Here is a 20,944-nt window from a genome sequence, read left to right on the forward strand (position 1 = left end):
GATGACATCAAAGTAGCACCAACAGCGAGCGACAGGTTTGCTTTTGCTTTCTAGTGTCATATAAATGTATTTTTGACTTTCCTCAGGTTTGTAGAAAGCGTATTCTGCTGAATATAAAGGATGCACAATTATTCCCAAACTGATAATCAGACTTATACAAGTGATCACAGTGCCACAACGTGATGCTTTACACACGAGCGCATACATCGGACGAATGTAATTCGATATTTTATTGGATCGCACCCGGACCAATGTTATCCAATGATGAAGTGCTGATGCTCGATTCTTTTTCACTGACACTTTGAAATCGGATGGCACTCACCCATTCAAGTCTATTGGTGCATGGAAAACATCAGACTGCACTCGGATGACATATGAGTGCAGTCCAATTTCCGCAGACTCACAGAATGGAGGAGACGGAGAAATTTTGTTCCACGTCTACTCCTCACAGTGTAAGGTAAAAGACTCGGCACTCAATTTGAAGTAAATGAAAAGAAGTGGATTTAATGGGAATCCATACGATTTAACGTTTCGGTCTCTTCACATGGGCCTTCATCAGAAACTGATTGCCGTTGGTGATCAGTATATGCACAGTGGCAGAGCAGTGTGGTTGCAAACTCAGTCGCCTTAGTATGGTCCTGGATTAATAACCACTTGCCAATCAATCAGATACTAGCGTAACTATAGGGGATGCAATTACACCCAGCCCTCGTGCATGGGTTTAGGCCCAAAAAGGCCAGTATGGAAAGACCACCACTATTAAAGACTTGTGATAGTTGTGGTCTCTGCTGGAGATTTTCCATTCTGGCCCACAAGCTTCATGTTATGTCGCTGCTTTTATAAAGGAAAATTTTCTGATATCACACAGTTCCTTCAGCGCTTTAGGCTGTGTGCACACGCTGTGGATTTTGCTGCGGTGTACAGTACCATGATTCCCTATGGGAATCAAAAACCGCAGTGCAGACGGTGCTTCCGCGCGGATTATCTGCGGTTTTCAATCCGCAGAAAGAATTGACATGTCAATTCTTTCTGCGGATTCTGCTGCGGTTTGCCATCTCCTCCATTGAGGAGATGAAAAACCGCAGGGCAAAACCGCAGAGCAATCCGCAGGTAAAACCGCAGGTATTTTGACCTGCGGTTTCACCTGCGGATTTTACAAAATCTGCGCGGATGAATCCGCACCACAATCCGCAGCGTGTGCACACAGCCTAAGTCACAATTTTCTATTCCTATGACGGAACTGAAAAATGAATTCCTAATGTAGTGGTAGAGTCAGCTATTTACTATCAGAGAATTCTTTTAATATTTGTTCATATCTCGGCATTTTCTATTACATTATAGGAAGAGACAAAAATATCCAGAGTCCCAAAACCAGAAAGGGGGAGGGTACAAGTACCAGAAAAATGACCAATATGTCCGTATGTATATACTAAATATATATCAACTTTATTCAACATATAGCACATGCCATGATGCCTATATTCTGCCCATAGGGTTATAATGTATGCACTTGGCTGACATGTGCTGTATACCTATGGCACTTCCAATTGCTGCAGATCCGTTTAGATTTATATCTTGATGGTATGATGAGCATTAATTTCTATTACATTGATATATACTATCTACCATCAGTGGTATATTACTTTCTAATCTCTCTGTTTCCGTGTTTGCAGTCATGCGTCCGTGCATTTGGAGTGTACTGTTTGGCCCATTTTCTCTACACCTGTTTTGTCCTATATGTTGAATAAAGTTGATCTATATTTATATGCATACGGACTTTATGGTCGTTTTTCTGGTACTTGTACCCTCTCCTTTTCCCCATTTTTGCTAGTGATTAGTCCTTATTGTTGTCCTACACAATGTCAGCACATAGATATTGAAAATCTTTTACTATTTCTATTTAACATGCTGATCCTTTTCATGAGTATCTTCCGTCAGTGCCAAAACCAGCAGATGATGGGAATCTGGCGCCCAAGAGACTCCATTTACTGTTGTGTAACCCAGCCTCGCCTTAACGCAAATGTGATTAGAGCCTGAATAAACCTATTTTATTGCTTGTTTTTTACTTATTTTTATGTGATTAATCATAGAACATCTCAAATTTAGCGACATATTTGCACCCTTGTTATGTGTCAGCATCGGTAAAGAGACTGAACAGAAGGCCGGGGTCACACTTGCGAGAAACTCGCACGTGTCTCGCGTCTCAATACCCGGCACTGCCGCCGGCACTCGGACCGGAGCGCTCAGCTGCATAGAAATACACAGTCCCGAGTGCCGGCGGCAGTGCCGGGTATTGAGACGCGAGACACGTGCGAGTTTCTCACAAGTGTGACCCCGGACGAATGTGAGCCTGGCTCCTGCACTCAGTATAGATGGGAGAGCTTAATATCTGCCATGTTATGTCCACAAGTCCTGAACCCAACATGCATTAAAAAAAGGGGAATTGTCGTCTGAATTCTAATTTTTTTTTTTTTATCGAAAAAAAGAATAAGATGAGCTAATTTCCATCAAGCCTCCTGCACGCGTCCGTGTTTCCAATACATGTGGCATCCGTTTTTTTAACAGACACCGCACACAAGCACTGTATCCTATGGTGCTATGCAAACGTCAGCGGTTTTACGCAGATGAGTCTGTGAGAAACACACCGAGACATGTCTTGTTTTTCGGCAGCACAGAAGACAAGTGCCAATACAAGTCTATGTGTCGGTGAAAAACACGTCCAGAACACGGATGGCATCTGTGTGTCATGCGCGCGCCGTCCGAGTTTAACATTGCAAAGTATAGGAGAAGCTTTGTCATTTCCTTCTTTCTTTCTCCATACTAGAAAAATATTGATGATCACACTGATGGTGAAAATAGACAAACGGATGACACACTGATGGTGAAAATAGACAAACGGATGACACACTGATGGTAAAAACAGACACGGATGACACACTGATGGTAAAAACGGACACACTGGTGACACACTGATGGTAAAAACAGACACGGATGACACACTGATGGTAAAAATGGACACGGATGACACACTGATGGTAAAAACGGACACACGGATGACACACTGATGGTAAAAACGGACACACGGATGACACACTGATGGTGAAAGTAGACACACGGATGACACACTGATGGTAAAAACAGGCACATGGATGACACACTGATGGTAAAAACGGACACACTGGTGACACACTGATGGTAAAAACAGACACGGATGACACACTGATGGTAAAAACAGGCACATGGATGACACACTGATGGTAAAAACGGACACACGGATGACACACTGATGGTAAAAACAGACACGGATGACACACTGATGGTAAAAACAGACACGGATGACACACTGATGGTAAAAACAGACACGGATGACACACTGATGGTAAAAACAGACACGGATGACACACTGATGGTAAAAATGGACACGGATGACACACTGATGGTAAAAATGGACATGGATGACACACTGATGGTAAAAACAGACATACTGATGACACACTGATGGTAAAAATGGACACGGATGACACACTGATGGTAAAAACAGGCACATGGATGACACACTGATGGTAAAAACAGACATACTGATGACACACTGATGGTAAAAACAGACACGGATGACACACTGATGGTAAAAACAGGCACATGGATGACACACTGATGGTAAAAACGGACACACGGATGACACACTGATGGTAAAAACAGACACGGATGACACACTGATGGTAAAAACAGACACGGATGACACACTGATGGTAAAAACAGACACGGATGACACACTGATGGTAAAAACAGACACGGATGACACACTGATGGTAAAAATGGACACGGATGACACACTAATGGTAAAAACAGGCACATGGATGACACACTGATGGTAAAAACGGACACACGGGTGACACACTGATGGTAAAAACGGACACACGGGTGACACACTGATGGTAAAAACGGACACACGGGTGACACACTGATGGTAAAAACGGACACACGGGTGACACACTGATGGTAAAAACGGACACACGGGTGACACACTGATAGTAAAAACAGACACACGGGTGACACACTGATGGTAAAAACGGACACACGGATTACTCACTGATGGTAAAAATGGACACATGGATGACACACTGATGGTAAAAATGGACACACGGATGACACACTGATGGTAAAAACGGACACATGGATGACACACTGATGGTAAAAATGGACACGGATGACACACTGATGGTAAAAATGGACACGGATGACACACTGATGGTAAAAACGGACACACGGGTGACACACTGATGGTAAAAACGGACACACGGGTGACACACTGATGGTAAAAACGGACACACGGGTGACACACTGATGGTAAAAACGGACACACGGGTGACACACTGATGGTAAAAACGGACACACGGGTGACACACTAATGGTAAAAACGGACACACGGGTGACACACTGATAGTAAAAACAGACACACGGGTGACACACTGATGGTAAAAACGGACACACGGATTACTCACTGATGGTAAAAATGGACACATGGATGACACACTGATGGTAAAAATGGACACACGGATGACACACTGATGGTAAAAACGGACACACGGATGACACACTGATGGTAAAAATGGACACGGATGACACACTGATGGTAAAAATGGACACGGATGACACACTGATGGTGAAAATAGATAAACGGATGACACACTGATGGTAAAAATGGACACGGATGACACACTGATGGTAAAAATGGACACGGATGACACACTGATGGTAAAAACAGACACACTGATGACACACTGATGGTAAAAATGGACACGGATGACACACTGATGGTAAAAATGGACATGTATGACACACTGATGGTAAAAAGGGACACGGATTACACATTGATGGTAAAAATGGACACGGATGACACATTGATGGTAAAAACAGACACACTGATGACACACTGATGGTAAAAATGGACACGGATGACACACTGATGGTAAAAATGGACATGGATGACACACTGATGGTAAAAACAGACACACTGATGACACACTGATGGTAAAAATGGACACGGATGACACACTGATGGTAAAAACAGACACACTGATGACACACTGATGGTAAAAATGGACACGGATGACACACTGATGGTAAAAATGGACACACTGATGACACACTGATGGTAAAAATGGACACGGATGACACACTGATGGTAAAAACGGACACGGATTACACATTGATGGTAAAAATGGACACGGATGACACATTGATGGTAAAAACAGACACACTGATGACACACTGATGGTAAAAATGGACACGGATGACACACTGATGGTAAAAATGGACATGGATGACACACTGATGGTAAAAACAGACACACTGATGACACACTGATGGTAAAAATGGACATGGATGACACATTGATGGTAAAAACAGACACACTGATGACACACTGATGGTAAAAATGGACACGGATGACACACTGATGGTAAAAACAGACACACTGATGACACACTGATGGTAAAAATGGACACGGATGACACACTGATGGTAAAAATGGACACGGATTACACATTGATGGTAAAAATGGACACGGATTACACATTGATGGTAAAAATGGACACGGATGACACACTGATGGTAAAAATGGACACGGATGACACACTGATGGTGAAAATAGACAAAAGGATGACACACTGATGGTAAAAACAGACACACTGATGACACACTGATGGTAAAAATGGACACGGATGACACACTGATGGTAAAAATGGACACGGATAACACACTGATGGTAAAAACAGACACACTGATGACACACTGATGGTAAAAATGGACACGGATGACACACTGATGGTAAAAATGGACACGGATGACACACTGATGGTAAAAACGGACACACGGATGACACACTGATGGTAAAAATGGACACGGATGACACACTGATGGTGAAAATAGACAAAAGGATGACACACTGATGGTAAAAACAGACACACTGATGACACACTGATGGTAAAAATGGACACGGATGACACACTGATGGTAAAAATGGACACGGATGACACACTGATGGTAAAAACAGACACACTGATGACACACTGATGGTAAAAATGGACACGGATGACACACTGATGGTAAAAATGGACACGGATGACACACTGATGGTAAAAATGGACACGGATGACACACTGATGGTAAAAATGGACACGGATTACACATTGATGGTAAAAATGGACACGGATTACACATTGATGGTAAAAATGGACACGGATGACACACTGATGGTAAAAATGGACACGGATGACACACTGATGGTGAAAATAGCCAAACGGATGACACACTGATGGTAAAAATGGACACGGATGACACACTGATGGTAAAAATGGACACGGATTACACACTGATGGTAAAAATGGACACGGATGACACACTGATGGTAAAAATGGACACGGATGACACACTGATGGTAAAAACGGATACACGGATGAAACACTGATGGTAAAAATGGACACGGATGACACACTGATGGTAAAAATGGACACGGATGACACACTGATGGTAAAAACGGACACACGGATGACACACTGATGGTAAAAACGGACACACGGATGACACACTGATGGTAAAAACGGACACACGGATGACACACTGATGGTGAAAGTAGACACACGGATGACACACTGATGTTAAAAATGGACACACGGATGACACTGATGGTAAAAATGGACACGGATGACACACTGATGGTAAAAACGGATACACGGATGAAACACTGATGGTAAAAATGGACACGGATGACACACTGATGGTAAAAATGGACACGGATGACACACTGATGGTAAAAATGGACACGGATGACACACTGATGGTAAAAACGGACACACGGATGACACACTGATGGTAAAAATGGACACGGATGACACACTGATGGTGAAAGTAGACACACGGATGACACACTGATGGATAAAAAGGACACACAGATGACTCTCGGATGGTAAGGCTGTCAAGTTTAAGTCAGGAGGCCCAAAACCAGTCTGTGCATCATTGACAGAGCGCGGACCATGAAACATGGATGTGTGTAACTGGCCTAAGCTGAAGATGACCATTGTGGCTGTAGGTGGAAAGCGTTTGTGTTTTGTATTTGATTTTTTGCTATCAGGTTCCCCTCATCTAATATTTAGCCGCACCTCTCATCAGTCACGGTGACCGCCTGCTCTGTGTGAGCAGTTGGAGACAGGAATCCATTGTGTAATATGTATGTGAATGTGCTGAGTCACTGTACAGTAGGCAAAAGCTGACACATGGCTCCAGCAAGTTCATCAAGTGCAAATCATTATATATTTCACTTTACAAAGTTGATTTCATCTGGAACTGACAACGTGTAAAGATTAATGGACAGAAAATAATAATCTAAATAAAATTACTAGGTAATGAATATAATTTTATTTATATAGTGCCAACATATTCCGCAGCACTTTACAATTGAGGGGGACATGTACAGAGGAGTGAGGGTCCTGCTTGTAAGCTTCCAATCTATAAGGATAACATACAGTCATATGAAATAGCAGGCCTCATTTACCAAAACTGTCTAAGTTGCCCCTAACAACCAATCACAACAGGGCTTTTATTTCTTAAACTGCTCTGGAGGCTCCCCACAGCCTCAGTGACGTCAGCAGGAGTCCCCGGCTGACCTGAAGTGAACTAATGAGCGTGGGGAAAAAGTCAGAAAGTTTCCCATGGTCATTAGTTCATCTCTAGGCAGCCAGTGAGGCTGCGCAGAGCTGAACTAAGTCATTCTGCAGTAGATTACAGTGGGGCTGGTCGCATTAGCACCGGTCCTCATTGTAAACTATTTAACCCCTTGTGAAGGATTGCAGCGTGGGACATGACTGAACGGCGGAGAGGTAAGGATACTGTTGCTTTTTTATGCTTTTTTTTTGCAGGTCATGGTTTTATTTTGGATTACCAGAGGAATAAAAGTTTGTCAAAACCTAGGTGTCTTTCTTTCATTAAAATACTTTCTAATTAATGTCTGTGTGTGTTTTTTAACACTTTCATAGTCTAGGGTTAATAATGGATCGGTGTCTTATTGACACCTCTCCATTATTAATCGGCTTAATGTCACCTTACTATCGAATGGTGATTAACCCTTTGTTATTAACGCATTCACCACCGCTACAGGGCAATGGGAATAGAGAGGATAAGAATGAAGTGATTAAACAGAGTCAGCATGGGTTTGTAACTAATAAGTCATGTCAGACTAACTTAATTTCCTTCTATGACGGTATCACTGATTGGGTGGATCAAGGAAATGCTGTAGATATAGTACATCTTGACTTCAGCAAAGCATTTGACAAAGTCTCTCATACAATCCTTATTAAAAAAATGACTAAGTATGGAATGGACAAGGCAACTGTTAGGTGGATTCATAACTGGCTTAGTGATCGGACCCAAAGAGTGGTCGTAAATGGCTGCACATCCAGTTGGAAGAATGTCTCAAGTGGGGTACCACAGGGCTCTGTCCTGGGCCCTGTATTGTTCAACATCTTTATCAACGATTTAGATGAAGGAACTGAGGGTAAACTGATTAAATTTGCTGATGACACAAAGCTAGGAGGGATAGCTAATACTAGAGAAGAGAGAGAGAGGATTCAAAAAGATTTAAATAAACTGGAGAAGTGGGCAGCAACTAACAGAATGGTTTTTAACAGGGAGAAATGCAAAGTACTACATCTGGGCAATAAAAATGAAAAAAGCATATATAGAATGGGAGGAATAGGGATAAGTGACAGCACATGTGAAAAAGACTTGGGTATACTAATAGATCACAGACTGAATATGAGTCAACAGTGTGATGCAGCAGCAAAAAAGGCAAATGCAATTCTAGGATGTATTAAAAGAAGCATACAATCTAGATCACGTGAAGTCATTATTTCCCTCTACTCCTCTTTGGTCAGACCTCATCTGGAATATTGTGTCCAGTTTTGGGCACCACATTTTAAAAAAGACATCAACAAACTGGAGCAAGTTCAGAAAAGAGCGACCAGAATGGTGACCGCTCTGCAAACCCTGTCTTATGAGGAAAGGTTGCAGGATTTGGGAATGTTTAGTTTGCAAAAGAGAAGACTGAGAGGAGACTTAATAGCTGTCTACAAATATCTAAAGGGCTGTCACATTGTAGAAGGATCAACTTTATTCTCATTTGCACAAGGAAAGACTAGAAGCAATGGGATGAAACTGAGTGGGAGGAGACACAGATTAGATATTAGAAAAAACTTTTTGACAGTTAGAGTGATCAATGAGTGGAACAGGCTGCCACGAGAAGTTGTGAGTTCTCCTTCAATGGAAGTCTTCAAACAGAGGCTGGACAGACATCTGACTGGGATGATTTAGCGAATCCTGCTTTGAGCAGGGGGTTGGACCAGATGGCCCAGGAGGTCCCTTCCAACTCTACGATTCTATGATTCTATGATTCTAAGTGCCAGAATAGGCACATCTTATAGATGCGCCTTATCTGGGGTGTCTGGGGGCAGATTTTTGTAGCCGGGGGGGGGCAAAAAAAATGGTCCCTCTCAAGGCTATAAAAATCTGCCCTCACTCACCTGCTTTACCTCTCTGGTTGCGATTTTACCGCGGGGGCCAACGCATTTTTTTTACAACGAATTAACCCCTTAAATTAACACCTAGACGTCCCAAATTTTGCACACAAACCCTCATCTAATTATTAGTCAGGGACATATAAAAAAAACATGAAATGAAATGCTTTACTGTATATAAACCGTGTGTCATTTCATGTCGGGTTGGGGAATGACTTTACAAAAACCGGCAATTGAATTAGCGGCTAGTCTGCTATGTAGAACTGTATGAAATATAACTATATATATATATATACTGTATATATGTGTCTCAATGACATGTATATATACATATATGTATTCTATGTGTATATATCTATTCTTTCGTTTTGTGTTTTAACCTGCCGTAGGGATCCATTATATGTCCATTTTGCAAGCCTCCGACAAAATATCGCCAGCCATACGGATGCTTAGATGCGAATAAAATCGGATCATCGCAGGAAATTCGGATGACAGATGGATCACTGGTCAGGAAACATTTGTGCGATTTCGGAAAAATCGGACCGATTTATTTATCGTTGTGTGTGACTCCGGCCTTAGTGTGAAATCTGAACCGAAATCTGTGTCAATCCAACAAGTGTGAACGAGGCCCTAATGAGACACATCATACATCACACGGTATACAATCAGTTTTTGCAATATGAAATTGCAGGAGTATGAAACCGCATACAATATAACCTTCATATAATACACATGAAAATGCATGATGACAATCTAGTGCGATAATCATTGCATATTTTATATCCATGATGCCCAGATGTTGGATAGAACGTAAGCCAAGAGGACTATGGCTTCCCATTTAGTTAAAGCGAACCTGTCACCAGTTTCGGCCAATGTGAAGTAAAGTCACCACCTTTCAGGGGTGATATACAGCATTCTAAAATCCTGTATATCTGCCCCAAACCCGACCTGTAAGAGAACAAAAATAACTTTTATTATACTCACCTGCGGGGCGGTCCAGTCCGAGGGATGACGCAGGTCTTCATCCGGCGCCTCCTATCTTCTTACGATCGCCGTTCTCCTGCTTGCTTTGTGTGTATGAAAAAATCCCGTGTGCACTACCTAGAGTAGGTGCTTTAAGTAGATTCCCACACCGTAAACCAAGGTAAAATGAAACTTAAGCACTCAACTTAGAGGTATATTTCATCAGTTTTTATTGTAGCCAAAAATGAAACGTTTTGGCTACGTACGGCCTTCTTCAGTTACCGGCTGTGAGATAATAGAGGAAATGTATGCAGCGTCGGTGGAAGCCGCATCGCTGTTGAACACGTGCATACTGTCTCTCCTCTGGCATCACGTTTACCGGTTTTATCCGGTCCTCTGCATCTATCCAGACTTTTCATATAGATACGTGTTTTTGGCATGCAGTAGCGCTGCATACATTTCCTCTATTATCTCACAGCCGGTAACTGAAGAAGGACGTACGTGGCTGAAACGTTTCGTTTTTGGCTACAATAAAAAATGATGAAATATACCTCTAAGTTGAGTGCTTAAGTTTCATTTTACCTTGCTTTGTGTGTATGACGCATCCCTGCATCATCCACACAGTTTCCTCGGCACTGCGCAGGCACACTTATCTGACCTGTTGAGGGCAGAACAAAGTTCTGCAGTGCGCAAATGCCGGGAAAGGTCGAAGAGCCCCGATGCCTGCGCACTTCAGTACCTTGCTCTGCCCTCAACAGGGCAGAGAAGTACGCCTGCGCAGGAGCGTGATGCCGGGGAGCCTGTGTGGATGACGTAGGAATGCGTCATCCACATGAAGCAAGCAGGAGGACGGCGATCACAAGAAGATGGGAGGAGCCGGACCAAGACCAGCGACACCCCTTGGACCGGACCGCCCCTTAGGTGAGTATAAGGCCGGGGTTACACTAACCAACGCAAAATACGGTCCGTAGTTTACATACGTAATACGGATGAATGACCCCTAAATAGTGCTCTGTATGTCATCCGTAAGCAAGGTGTGGTCATGTATTTTGCGCATGTCAGCATCCGTATGGCGAAATTTTCTTGCAGGCTTGCAAAATGGACATATAATGGATCCCTATGACAGGGTTTCTAACAGAAGCCAAAGAATAGATATAGACACATAGAATGCATATATATATGTATATATATATATATATATGTATTCTATGTGTATATATCTATTCTTTTGTTTCTTTATTAAACCTGTCAGTGTGAGTTTACTGTATAGTGCACTGAATTTCCGGCTCTGCTTAAAGACACCGGGTGCGTATTTCTCGCAAGTCACATGTGTGGTCCGTGTGTAATGCGTATTTTTTGCGCACCCATAGACTTGCATTGGCGTACTACGGCCATAGTACGCTGACAATCACAGTATGCTGCGTAGAATACGGCCGAGAAATATACGGCTGTTGGGAGCTGCCCCATAGAGAATCATTTGTCCGTGTGTAATGCGTGCTTTTAACGCCTCTCACTCGTCCGTATTCCTCGCCAGTGTGACCCCGGCCTAATAAGTTATTTTTCTTCACTTACAGGTCAGGTTGGGGCTTATATACAGCGTTATAGAATGCTGTATATCAGCCCTGAAAGGTGGTGGCCTTACTTCATATTGGCCAAAACTGGTGACAGGTTCCCTTTAACTATTCTAATGATTGCAGAGTAAGGCCACGTGTTTGGTCAGTATTTTACATCAGTATTTATAAGTCAAAATCAGAAACTGAATAATCAGAGGAAAAGTATAAAAGAAACAAGTCACCACGTCTACATTTATCACCCGCTCCTGGTTTTGGCTACAAATACTGATGTACAATACGGTACTAAAGTGTGAACGTGGCCTAAGGATTGGGCTACACTGTGACTTTTTGTGGCACTAATGATTGATTTAGACATTTTAGCTGCAGTCCAAAGCAATGCATGGAGCTGCCACTTAATAATTGAAATGAACCAGTAGTGCTACAAAAACCACAGTGTAGCCCAGGGCTAATCTTCATTGTGTGTGCACATGAATTATTCACATTGCTTTACATTTGAGCGAAGTTTGCAAAGTCATTGCCTAGTAATAATAGGAGTGTAATTACATTCATATGGCTTATGTAATAATCACTGCACAGATGGAGGAGCTATGCCTGTCTTTGGTTGATCATTAGCTGCCGGGAAGGGGGTGGATACTGCTATAGACCCAGCAAGGAGGAGCAGCTCTCAGGCCTCCTTCTGGAACCTCAGGCCTTATATTCAGCAGCTGCGCCCCATAGAGTAACATACATAGCTGTCCTCCCGGTCTCACCAGTCACTGACAGCAGCCATGGCCGGATCACAGAGGAGTTTGGCCAAGGGTAAGTAAAGGAACATACTGAGACCATGAGCTTTCACCTAATATTACATAAATAGGTTATACAAATATATATGTGCAATAAAAACATATTGTATTTACTTCCTAGTACAGTGCACTTTAATGGCTAAAAGGAGAGGTTTAAATGGATTTCTGCATTAATTACTGTAGTGTGTTACAGATATTAATTGGATACACTTACAAGGTTGACCGCATCGGAATCGTTGTGCTGTGCAGCCGTATGTAGCAGAGCTGGTGTATGTTGGCATTATTATACCTTATGGTATTGCAATGTTCTGTTATCTGGGTTTGCATCTGTCTTTCAGCCAAGTTATGCCTGCTACTTAGATTCACTCCTCCTCCCATCCAAATCCTCACCCTCTTAATATATTGCAGTCGTCATATTATATAGCGCTGTGTACTTACAATTGCTCATTTTTACCTCTTTGTACCCAGCTGGTTCTTCTTTTTCCATTAGGTCTATGAACTCCCGTGACTATAAAAATGACTTGGTGAATCGTTCTAAGCTCTATGTAGAAGAAGGTGGTCCCCTTTTTTTTTCTTCTTGAATGACTCCTACTTAACACTAGAACTACTGCATGTTTCATAATACCTATAACTACCATTAGGGGTCATTTTGACCCCCGTTCAGAAGTACTGACTCTGGAGTAAAAATAACTTTTTTTTTTTTTTTTTTTTTTTTTGCCAACAAATTAAAGAACATTTATTTTAACTCAGTAGGAACAGTGTTAAGATCAAGTACAGCACGCATTTTCCTTTCACATGGTCATAGCATGCGGTGTCCAACAGTTAACACAAACAGTACTTTCTTCCACTTTCTCAGTGCATTTTCCACAAACTGGTTTGTTACAGCTTGCGCAAGTTTTAGTTGATTTGTTTTCGTTGCATCTTCCAACTCCACATTTTCGACGCTTGCGTATTTCTTGTCCTTTTGTTTGTGGTTCAGACATTGCAGATGATGGGCCACTTCTTCTGACTCATTTTCAGATAAATTCTGAAGACATTTCAAAATTTCATCGCTTGTCAGACCCCTCTCCTTACTCATGCTTCAAATATACGTCGCAAAAAGGGACTTGTAAGATCACAGAAGTAATAAAACGACACTGTACCAACATGCAGAGTTGTAGCTTCAACTGTAATGTTTGCTACTGAAGTGCAGACAGAAATCGCTACAAGAGACATGGATCAAACATGTTCAGACAAGTATAGACAAAACAAAATGCTGAATCATCCCTGATATGCAAAGTTACAATTACACTCTACAACTAGGGAGAAGCACTGTGATTTTCTGTACTCTATAATATTAGGCTGTGTGCACACGCAGCGGTTTTGGCCGCTGCGGACACGCAGCAGTTTTAGCTGCGGTGTACAGTACCATTCATTTGAATGGGAAAAAAAACGCTGTGCCGACGCTGCGGAAAAAAACGCGCGGATTTGCTGCGGTTTTGAATCCGCAGAAAGAATTGCATGTCAATTCTTTCTGCAGGAACCCGCAGCGGTTTCCTATCTCCACCATTGTGGAGATAGTGAATCCGCAGGACCAAACCGCAGATAATCCGCAGGTCTTTGGACCTGCGGATTATCTGCGGTTTTTGCAAAATCCGTGCGGATTAATCTGCAGCGGATTCCGCAGCGTGTGCACGTACCCTTAGGTGACTTGCCTACTACTACTTTTAGTACTTATAGGTATGAATTGTAAAATCCGGGCCCCTGAAAGTTACAACTCATTTTTGTGTTCTAAAATATACACTACCATGAATAAAAAGTCACAACTCATTTGTTAAAATTTTAGAAATTATAGGAAAAAGAAATGGCAAAAGGGTCAAAATGACCCCTCTGGTAGTTCTAGTGTTAAGTCACTGCAAAAGTACCTGGAAGGGCAAGGGGGAAACTATTGCTGAGACAAGAAACTTTGTTTCTAAGAATTGGCTAGGTAGAAAGGCAAAATGAGTAATTCTGCAGTGCCAGCAGTCCTGTACATACTTCCAGCCACATCCGGACTAGACTATATCCAGCCACAATCAATACACTAGCATTGAGCGAGGGCTGCGCACCTCTATTTGGCATGTGCCTGCATGTAAGCAAACTGCAGTGCCCTCAATATGAGAATTCAATGACCTGCGGTCAGTGATTGCAGACTTGTAGCGGAAAAAAACTCAGCATGCACTTTTTTTTTTTTTTTTTCTTTAACCCCTTACCTACAATTGACGTAATATTCCGTCCATGTGACCATGGACCTAATTACCATGGACGGAATATTACGTCATCGCGATCAGCGGCGCCCACGTGGTGAGCGCCGCTGATCGCGGCCGAGTGTCAGCTAATTATCATAGCTGACACCCGGCACAATGTGTCAGGGGCGGTCACGGACCGCCCCCGACACGTTAACCCCTTGCACACCGCGATCAAACGCGATCGCGGTGTACCGGGGGTTAAAGGGAAGCATCGGCAGGGAGGGGGCTCCCTCCGTGCTTCCCTGAGCCCCCCACGGCAGCGCAATGTGCAGCGCTGCTGCGGGGGGCTCCTTTCCTCCAGGCCCCCGAATCCAAGATGGCGACGGGGGGCCTGAGGAAGCTGGCTTCCTCAGTGCCTGCAAAGCGCAGGCATGAGGAAGTCTGCAGCAGTGCCTGTGTCAGATCGCTGATCTGTCACAGTGATCTGTGATGTGACAGATCAGCGATCTGTCACAGGACAGTGATGTCCCACCTGGGACAAGGTAATAAAGTAAAAAAAAAAAAAAAAGTGTTAAAAATAATTAAAAAAAAAATCGCTAAATAAATTAGTAAAAAAAAAAAAATATATTCCCCAATAAATCCATTTTTTCAAAATAAAAAAAAACAAAAACAATAAAAGTACACATATTTGGTATCGCCGTGTCCGTAATGACCTGCCCTATAAAACTGTCCCATTAGTTAACCCCTTTAGCGAACCCCTTAAAAAAAAAAAAAAAAACGAAGCAAAAAATAATGATTTATTATCATACCACCGAACAAAAAGTGCAATAACGCGCGATCAAAAAGACGCATATAAATATGCATGGTACCGCTGAAAACGTCATCTTGTCCCGCAAAAAACGAGCTGCCATACAGCATCACCCGCAAAAAAATAAAGTTATAGCTCGCAGAATAAAGCGATACAAAAATAATTATTTTTTATATAAAATGGTTTTCATTGCAAAAAACCGACAAAACATAAAAAAACGACCTAAATGAGGTATCGCTGTAACCGTACTGACCCGAAGAATAAAACCACTTTATCAATTTTACCGCACGCGGAACGGTGTAAACGCACCCCCCAAAAGAAATTCATGAAACGCTGGTTTTTGTTCATTCTGCGCCCCAAAAATCGGAATAAAAAGCGATCAAAAAATGTCACGTGCCCGAAAATGGTACCAATAAAAACGTCAACTCGTCCCGCAAAAAATAAGACCTCACATGACTCGGTGGGTCAAAATACGGAAAAATTATAGCTCACAATATGTGGTGATGCAAAAACTATTTTTACAATAAAAAGCGTCTTTTAGCGTGCGACAGCCGCCAAACATAAAAACCGCTATAAATCGTAAATCAAACCCCCCGTTATCACCCCCTTAGTTAGGGAAAAATAATAAAACTAAAAGAAAATGTATTTATTTCCATTTTCCCGCTAGGGTTAGGGTTACGGCTAGGGCTAGGGCTCAGATTAGGGTTAGGGGTGTGTTGAGGTTAGGGTTGGAGTTATAATTTGGGGTTTCCACTGTTTGGGCACATCAGGTGCTCTCCAAAGGCAACATGGCGTCTGATCTCAATTCCAGCCAATTCTGCGTTGAAAAAGTCAAATGGTGCTCCTTCCCTTCCAAGCTCTGCCATGTGCCCAAACAGTGTTTTACCCCCTCATGTAGGGTATCAGCCTACTCAGGACAAATTACAAAACAACTTTTGGGGTCCAATTTCTCCTGTTACCCTTAGGAAAATAAAAAATTGGGGGCAAAAATATAATTTTGCGGAAAAAAATGTTTTTTTTTTTATTTTCACGCCCAGGCGTTATAAACTTCTGTGAAGCACTTGGGGGTTCAAAGTGCTCTCCACACATCTAGATAAGCTCTGTGGGGGGTCTAGTTTCCAAAATGGGGTCACTTGTGGGGAGTTTCAATAGTTTAGGTACATCAGGGGCTCTCCAAACGCATATGACACCCGCAGACCAATCCATCAAAGTCTGCATTCCAAAACGTCACTACTTCCCTTCCGAGCCCCGACGTGTGCCCATACAGTAGTTTTCTCCCACATATGAGGTATCAGCATACTCAGGACAAATTGGACAACAACTTTTGGGGTCCAATTTCTCCTGTTACCCTTGGGAAAATAAAAAAATGGGGACTAAAAGATCATGTTTGTGGAAAAAATACGATTTTTTTTTTTTTTATTTTCACGCCCGGACGTTATAAACTTCAGTGAAGCACTGGGGGGTTCAAAGTGCTCACCACACATCTAGATAAGTTCCTTGGGGGGTCTAGTTTCCAAAATGGTGTCATTTGTGGGGGGTTTCTACTGTTTTGGTACATCAGGGGCTTTCCTAACGCGACATGGTGTCCGATCTCAATTCCAGCCAAAAACGTCAAATGGCGCTGCTTCCCTTCCGAGCTCTGCCATGCGCCCAAATAGTGGTTTACACCCACATGTGGGGTATCAGCGTACTCAGAATAAATTGCACAATATCTTCTAGGGTCCTGTTACTTTTGGAAAAATAAGAATTGAGGGTGAAAAGATCATTTTTGTGGAAAAAATATGATTTTTTTAATTGTACTGCTGTACGTTATAAACTTCTGTGAAGCCCTTGGGGGTTCAAAGTTCTCACCACACAACTAGATAAGTTCCTTGGGGGGTCTAGATTCCAAAATGGTGTCATTTGTGGGGGTTTCCACTGTTTAGGTACATCAGGGGCTCTCCAAACGCGACATGGCGTCTGATCTGAATTCCAGCCAATTTTGCATTGAAAAAGTCAAACAGCGCTCCTTCCCTACTGAGGTCTGCCATGCGCCGAAACAGTGGTTCCCCCCCACATATCAGGTATCAGCGTACTCAGGACAAATTGCACAATAACTTTTGCAGTCCAATTTCTCCTGTTACCCTTGGTAAAATAAAGAAAATTGAACCTGAAGTTTTTTTTTTGTGAAAAAAAGTTAAATGTTCATTTTTTTTTTTTTTTTTTTTTTTTTAATATTCAAAAAATTCCTGTGACGCACCTAAAGGGTTAATAAACTTCTTGAATGTGGTTTTAAGCACCTTAAGGGGTGCAGTTTTTAGAATGGTGTCACTTTTGGGTATTTTCTATCATATAGACCCCTCAAAGTGGCTTCAAATGTGAAGTGGTCCCTAAAAATAAAATGGTGTTGCAAAAATGAGAAATCGCTGGTCAATTTTTAACCCTTATAACTTCCTAACAAAAAAAAATTTTGGTTCCAAAATTGTGCTGATGTAAAGTAAACGTGGGAAATGTTATGTATTAAGTTTTTTTTTTTTGTGTGCTGTATCGCTGTGATTTAAGGGCATAAAAATTCAAAGTTGCAAAATTTTCAAAATTTTCACCAAATTTCCGTTTTTTTTTCACAAATAAACGCAAGTTATTTGAATGCAATTTTACCACTACCATGAAGTACAATATGTCACGAGAAAACAATGTCAGAATCACCGGGATCCATGATAGCGTTCCAGAGTTATGACCTCATAAAGGTACAGTGGTCAGAATTGTAAAAATTGGCCCGGGAGTTAACGTGCAAACCACCCTTGGTAGTGAAGGGGTTAAGCTGATATGCAACACAAACCTCCCCTTCAAAGAAAGCTTTTGCATCTAGTGTATTTATAGACTTTACATTAGCATCTGATGGATTTAACACCCACTAATGCAAAATGTCACAAACTTGAAAAAGTGATACAACTGCAGATTTTTCTGTCTAGAAAATCCACAGCAAATCTGATCTGTGTGTAAGAAACAATAAATATTCATAAATCTGCTCGGCTACATGTCGTATGTGTAGTCTAAATTCCTCACTTGTGAACAAGGTTATCGCTGAGATGTGGATATAGGTTAATTGCCGTAATCAACTAGGGAAAGTCTCGTGGAATTGAGACGTCGGGTCAGTGAGTTCTTTCTGCTTAGTCTGGAGGTAAGAGTTTCCTAACATGGAAATCCAACCTACAACATGAGTTGGAAGGAGTTAAAAGGACTGTATAATGAGTAATTGTTTACTAAAGACTTAACCCTTGTTTTACTGTCAATATGTCAGTGTCTGATTATTTTTCAGCAATTTTTACATAACTCCTGGCATTTTGGTAAAATCACATCAGTGAGTGCAATATGTACATGAGCGCTGTGTGGTGAAGAGGGTATGACGGTCGCTTGGAGCAAATCTGTGAGTCACTAGTTTCCCCCTTCTCCACGGCTGGCGTAGTTTTCATTAACATCTGCACCTGTTACTACCTTTATGGATATCTGTACTCTAAATTAAAACTTTTTTTTTTTTTTTTTTCCCAGGCAGCGCCGCCCCAGGACCTGTACCAGAAGGGATTCTTCGACTTTACAGCATGAGATTCTGCCCTTTTGCCCAAAGAGCAAGGCTTGTCTTAGTCGCAAAAGGAATCAAGTAGGCACCAGAGTTTTATACCATTTCTGGAGATTTGACATGCTCCTCACCTTTTCTTGTTTTTGCAAACAGTTGTTATTCCCTCTCCCCAATATTATTAATCTTTATATTGCTGGGGGATGGGATCGGCTGCAGTTCGTAGATCATGAGTGGAGCAGAGGCTGAGCATGCCATACCTCTGCTCCATTCAGGCCAGGGCTACAGAGCAACATTCTGGTTGTATCAAAACCGTGATCTTGGGGTCACAACCGTTAGTCTGGAGTCACACTTAACGTATAAAAATACGGTCTGTATTTTACGGCCGTAATACGGAGAAATGGTCCCTAAATGGTGATCCGTATATCATCCGTTTTTAAGGTGTGCGGCCGCGTATTTTGCTCATGTAAGCATCCGTATGCCGAGAGTTTCTCGCAGGCTTGCAAAATGGACATATAATGGATCCCTATGACAGGTTAAAACCCAAACAAAAGAATAGATATATACACATAGAAACATGCAGTGTGTGTATAGATAAATACAGTAAAATCTCACTGACAGGTTAATAAACGAAAGAGTGTGTATGTGTCTATATACACACATTTCATAGAGTTCTACATAGCAGAATAGCCACTAATTCAATTGCCGGCTTCTGTAAAATCATTCCCCAACCCGACATGAAATGACACACGGTTTACATACAGTAAATTTCATTTCGTGTGTGTGTGTGTGTATATGTGTGTGTGTGTGTGTGTGTGTATATATATATATATATATATATATATATATATAATTTTTTTTATTTTTTTTTTTAACCCTGACTAATTTAAATCTGGGTTTGTGTGTCAAATTTGGGACGTCTAGGTGTTAAGTCAGGGTTCCCCAACTCCAGATCTCATGTTTTCAGGATGTCACTTGTATTGCACAGGTGAAGCAATTATCACCTGAACAATACTAAGGAAATCCTGGAAACATGATCTGTTGGTGGGCCTTGAGGACTGGAGTTGGGGAACCCTGAATTAAGGGGTTAATTCGTTGGAAAAAAGAATGCACGTGCTCCCGTGGCAAAATCGGAACCAGAGAGGTAAAGCAGGTGAGTGAGGGCAGATTTTAATAGCCTTGAGACAGACCATTGTTTTTGGGGGACCCCCCCTGCTACAAAAATCTGCTCCCAGAAAAGGCGCATCTATCTAACTACCATGGGAAAGTGAGGCTGCGCAGAGTCCCCTGGCTGACCTGTGGGGGGAAAAAAAATGCAGAAACTTTCCCACGGTAATTAGTTCATCTCAAGGCAGCAAAGGAGGCTGCGCAGAGATGAAATAATTCAGTATGGCAGTGGTTTACATGGGGCTGGTCGCATTAGCACTGGTCCCTGTGTAAACCACTTAACCCTTTCTGATGGATTGCAGCGGGGGACCTGACTGAGCA

At 42.1% G+C, this 20,944-nt stretch overlaps 1 protein-coding gene across 2 annotated transcripts in view; it reads left to right on the plus strand.

Annotated features, from left to right (window-relative positions):
* Nucleotides 1–12,747: 12,747 nt before the first annotated feature.
* Nucleotides 12,748–20,944, plus strand: part of LOC141049765 (glutathione S-transferase omega-1-like) — a 28,814-nt gene continuing 20,617 nt past the window's right edge. For both annotated transcript variants that reach the window (XM_073546506.1, XM_073546507.1), the window contains exons 1-2: nt 12,748–12,904; nt 19,432–19,540. In XM_073546506.1, the coding sequence (XP_073402607.1) occupies nt 12,874–12,904; nt 19,432–19,540 (140 nt within the window). In that variant the 5' untranslated portion in view covers nt 12,748–12,873. The remainder of the gene's footprint in view (nt 12,905–19,431; nt 19,541–20,944) is intronic.

Source organism: Dendrobates tinctorius, unplaced genomic scaffold, assembly GCF_039654945.1.
Source record: "Dendrobates tinctorius isolate UK_male_01 unplaced genomic scaffold, ASM3965494v1 ptg000147l, whole genome shotgun sequence".
Lineage (NCBI taxonomy): Eukaryota > Metazoa > Chordata > Amphibia > Anura > Dendrobatidae > Dendrobates > Dendrobates tinctorius.